Source organism: Fusarium odoratissimum (genome assembly GCF_000260195.1).
Source record: "Fusarium odoratissimum NRRL 54006 unplaced genomic scaffold supercont1.163, whole genome shotgun sequence".
Taxonomy (NCBI): domain Eukaryota; kingdom Fungi; phylum Ascomycota; class Sordariomycetes; order Hypocreales; family Nectriaceae; genus Fusarium; species Fusarium odoratissimum.
In genome coordinates, this window is record NW_022158851.1 from 447 (window position 1) to 5,285 (window position 4,839).

At 45.4% G+C, this 4,839-nt stretch overlaps 1 protein-coding gene across 1 annotated transcript; it reads right to left on the minus strand.

Annotated features, from left to right (window-relative positions):
- Positions 1-2,714: 2,714 nt before the first annotated feature.
- Positions 2,715-4,836, minus strand: FOIG_16776 (uncharacterized protein). The gene is made up of 6 exons (XM_031218254.1): positions 4,575-4,836; positions 4,316-4,523; positions 4,241-4,257; positions 4,084-4,186; positions 3,150-4,033; positions 2,715-3,086 (listed from the first exon to the last, which is right to left on the minus strand). Exons 1-6 carry the CDS (start codon positions 4,748-4,750, stop codon positions 2,924-2,926), a joined length of 1,551 nt encoding a protein of 516 aa, XP_031052032.1. The 5' UTR covers positions 4,751-4,836; the 3' UTR covers positions 2,715-2,923.
- Between the last annotated feature and the right edge of the window lie 3 nt (positions 4,837-4,839).

Genomic DNA, 4,839 nt, shown 5'->3' on the forward strand with positions numbered 1-4,839 from the left:
TCGTATGTTAACAGACCCGAACTTGTTTACAGACTATATATAGGTCTGAGAGAAGTCTGCGGAGGGGAAAAGACTTCTGTTATCCAAACCGGCTCACTTTTTATTGGCTTAAAAGATAATAATAAGGAGACCCACGTCGTGTGGCCCTTGTATGCCATGAAAACGACAGCAATGTTTGTGATAGAAAGGTGGGATAATCCACATGGCCCACCGCGCCCCCATGGTCCGCAGTGTATTCACATAGGGACCATAAGTTCTCAGCGATAGTAGCGCAAGCTAACATTACATATCCACTTGTGAGAAAAGCCCCCGCAATCTCCACAACTTCACAAATATTATCGACATGCTCTACGGCGGTTTGACCCTTGTCGTTCACATACATTAGACCTAGTACAAGAGGCCCTAATGGTTGGGACTGGGGAGCAATCTCACCATGAGTCGGACATGCCGCTCAGAGTCGTGAAGAGTACTAAATGGAAAGAGGTTAAGTTGGAGGTTACCGAACAAGCATTCACAAATGATCCACCAAAACTCGCCACTAGCAGCCTTTTATGCTGTAAGAAGGCACATAAGCACACGTACATAGTTGACCAAGCCGTACACTGGAGCAACGCTTTGTCAATAGCGTTACTGTCTGTATTATGTCTAGCCCATTTCTAAGCCCTTTTGGAAAAGTTCTAACAAAGGACCACTAACATTTAACCCGTACTGCACTGTATTATAATAAGTATTTAGGGCTAATGATCTTCGTTCTATGCTGGCGTGATGTGCACTGTCCGAGCCACAGTGCGACAACCTGGTCTGTGCCCAGGACCTTGACATAGAAAACTCGGCGGCCTCTGGTTTCAGCCAGGACTCTACCTGGGTTGACAATAACCTGATTAATTTGGCTAAGATAAAGAATATGGAGGAGTATTTCTAAAAAACAGAATTGAAGGAATATTGTACAACTTGAATATCCACAATTTCAAGTAGCAAACCCTGGGTAGTAGAGTATTTGAGTATGAGTAATGTTCAGGGATGACTCGAAGCAGGGAGACCTTGAGAGTTCTAATATACCCCCACTGCGCCTGGGACTTTATTCAAGGGAGGCTAGCAATGGCTTCTGCGGTGGCAGCTCAAGTAAATCCCATTAGGTGTGATTGGAGCGACATAAACGAGGTCAGTATTATATGGCCTGAAACAGTGATCGATTTTCATTATACTTTGATCATGGCCTACTTTTAATGAATAAGTGGGGTGACTATTAGAAGGAGATGATGTAAAAAGATTCCACAATATGCAACCACTACCCACCTACGTAAGCGCATTTGGGTTGTTCGTAAGACATACTATGAAGCCAGGCATCGCTGACTATCTCATATTACTGACCAGATCCGAGTACCTTGGCGCGCTCCGGCAACGCAGCACTTTTCCAAACATAGTGATAATAGAGAGGAAATACCAATCAACCAGTTCAACTAACGCTGCTGGGATGAAACTCTACCTGATACACACTTCTACGAACCACGATACTGTATATAGCTGAGCCTAGGTTATTTCTGCAATATAGAATCAATATGGAGTGGAATATGGGTCCAGCTTTGATTCTATTGAGTAATTCATTGTGGGATTTGTGGAAACATCATTCCTTGTAATTTTTCAATCTTATAACAAGTTTAATGCTGCTGGTAACTTCTCTAGCCAGGATGCAGCTTCACGGAACGACAATACTGCCGTCAAAACGTGATATAATACTTCCTTTGTTCGTGAGACCCCGTTCACTGCTCTGGCCTACCCGCACAATATTGTCCTTACTTTCTACTGTTTGCTTTTCCTCGATTTATTGTTGGACGCAAACGTGGTGTTTGAGAAAGGTTAGAACTGATGACATACTTGAAATCCTGCGTTTATGGTTCAGTGCTGAAAAGTTTGCAGCGTTATATGCAATGCATCAAGAACGAAACAAACTCCGAGTCCTAACGGGCAAAGCGAAAGGGACCATGCGCATGATTCGGGCCATTCCCACCATTTCTGGACCACCAACAGGAGCAGGCACTTATTTGGAAGCAGGAGGGCTCCAATATCTTAGAGGCGAGCGAAAATGTCATTGCGGTTCTCTGGGGCGCAAATCATCGGACCTCCCCAAGGTGACAGAGCATTGGGCATCGATGATGGAGTTGTGACGATTAATACAGAGCACCTCCACTTACTCGGTGCAGAAGCATATTTGATACAGGTCCCTGGTTACAAAGGAAAGCTTTCGAGTTTTTATCAGGGGTTGAACTATAGACGGCAACAGTTGAATATAGTTTGATTTCTCCTGCTATAGTTTGTATGAATAATTGCAATGAGTTGGTTTATTAAGAATTCTCCTTCTAGATGTTTCAGTACATTAGGCCTCTTAATTAGCCAGAGAGTGGTTTTAGTACTAGTAATCGAAATTTCTTACTATTCTAGTTGCAATGGAGGCCCCACCAATATATGAACCTTCCTATCGCCTCAGGTCCTTTAAAGAACTCATGAGACCCAGTGAATAGGCTCTCCAAACATTGCTTGTGAATTCAACAAAGCGTGACCATGTTATAGGCAGGCATGGTACCTACACCCTTTCGGACAACCGCGCTCTTGAATACGATTACGCAGAGAAGAAAACGGATACCAAATACCACAGAAAGTTACGTCGGCCCCAACACTTAGGCCTACTAATAGTTTAGGATCCAAATAGACTGAATGGGTGTTGTAAATGGAGATATTATACCGAAGAATATCGAAATATTCCGCAAGTCCATTTTCATATAAAAAGAGGCAGAAATTCGAGAAGATTTAATGAGAATTTAGGGTCTAATCCAATGCTCGACGTCTCTTTTTGGAACGCAAGGAGTAATCCTATAAGTAACAATGTCGAACCCGGGACATTCTTAATAAACGCACCAACGAGTCTCTACCCTTCCTTGACCAGCTCCGCGTACCTGCGGGCGCTCCGACAACGCAGCGCTTTTCCAAATTTGATCATGACGAAGAAGGCAGAACAAGTAACCAGTCCAATAAGCGCGGCTGAGATAAAGCAATTCTGGTAACCCATATTGGTAACCCATGGAGTGATACTGTAGCCGCCTCTCAGTTCAGTGTTCATTGATTCCGCTCACGGGGGAAGAATGTGAACTTACCCATAGCTGATGGCAAAAGACATAGTGTTGCGAATCAGAATAATAGACACAATCGCGTTGCCAGCGAGACCATGGTAGCAGTCAATCAAGTAGTTGATACTGATTGTCAGACCAATCGCGTATGCTGCTGCCAATGCGCCCATAGCAAGGATCAAAAAGAACCAATGGACTCCTTGTTGAGCCCCAACACCCCAGAGGATCAAGGACGTTGGAACAAGCACAACGCAAATCATAAGCGGCCACAGGCGATGCTCGGCTTCCATGACCCCATTATTTCGGCGCGCCAGTTTGATGGTCAGCCAGTCGCTCATTCTTCCCGACACCAACGATCCAACAACAGTGCCGAAGCAACAAGAGAGATAGCTGAGACCCACCATCGAAGGTTTGAAGTTGTACCCCGAGCCTGAAAGAATGATGGATGCTGTAGCATTAGTGACGTTGAACCAGATGAGGTAAGAGCCATATGAGAACCCGGCGAAGCAGATGACGGGCCAGCCAAGGTACTCGAGGCAGCGCCAGGCTTGCCTGCTCATCCTTTGGTCCAGTGACGGTTGCCAAAGCGACATTTTTTGAACAAAACTCTTTGATTGGCTGCGGACACCAGAGGGTCCTTCCTCAGCTTCCCTATTTTTATCATCACCTGGGGGCGATAGTGATTCTCGCCGTCTGTTGAAGGCCTGGAGGTCTCTGCTATAGTTCGTTTCTTCCATGAACAGGAAAAGGAACACAAACACAAACGCCAGGAATATGGCAGGCCAGTAAAATACCCACTGCCATCCTTGGTACTCAGCGATGAAGCCGGAAATGACAGGTGCGAAGTAGTTGCTGCCTGTTAGGGCCAAGGCGTAGACGCCCATATAAGTACCACGTTGATGGGTGAAATACTAGCATGTAGTGAGTGTAGTAAAGCGAAGCTACGACGGAAAAGACTTACGATGTCAGTGACGCAGACTTCTGGGAGGGCTTCGATGGGTGCAACAAAGAAGCCCTGGACGATGCACTTCGCTATCCATTGCTCATTACTCGATACATGAGCGCTAAACATCATCAGTCGGATTTAACATTGGCCTCGTGCTCCAATGTGTAGTTACCTCCAAACGCTTGTGCCCTATATTTCAATATTAGCCCCTTTTGTCTGATTGTCGAACTAGATACAGTGGCTTTACAATAGCTCCTAGGGTTGAGATGAGGAACGTGAGCCGTTTGCCATAACGCAGCGAGAATGGCTGCCAGAACAGCAGTCCCCAACCCAAAAGCAAGAACATATAGCCGGTTCCTTCATTTAGTGTCGCAATAGAGATCTTAGACTGACGCGCAAGAGGCACAAGCACAGAGTAGACGGTAGCCAAGGACATGCCTGCAAACCAGGTATACCTCGAAAGATAAGCATTTATAAGACCAAATCATGTATGGAATGACACTCACAAGCTCTGACAGATCAGAGAAATTGTCTTTCGCCAAGGAGACCAATTAAGAGGATCGTTTGGATCATTGGAAGGCGCCGGATTTAAGACAATATCGCCCTCAACATCGCCTGCATGTCGAATGTGATGAACGTCGACCAGATCGATCGTACCAGGAATCAGTTCGGACTCAGGCATAATGGCGACGTTGGTGAGGTTTATGGTAGTCAAGAAATTAGATGCTGTACTAACGGTTCAATCCGCTGAATATCTATAAAAGAAATTCC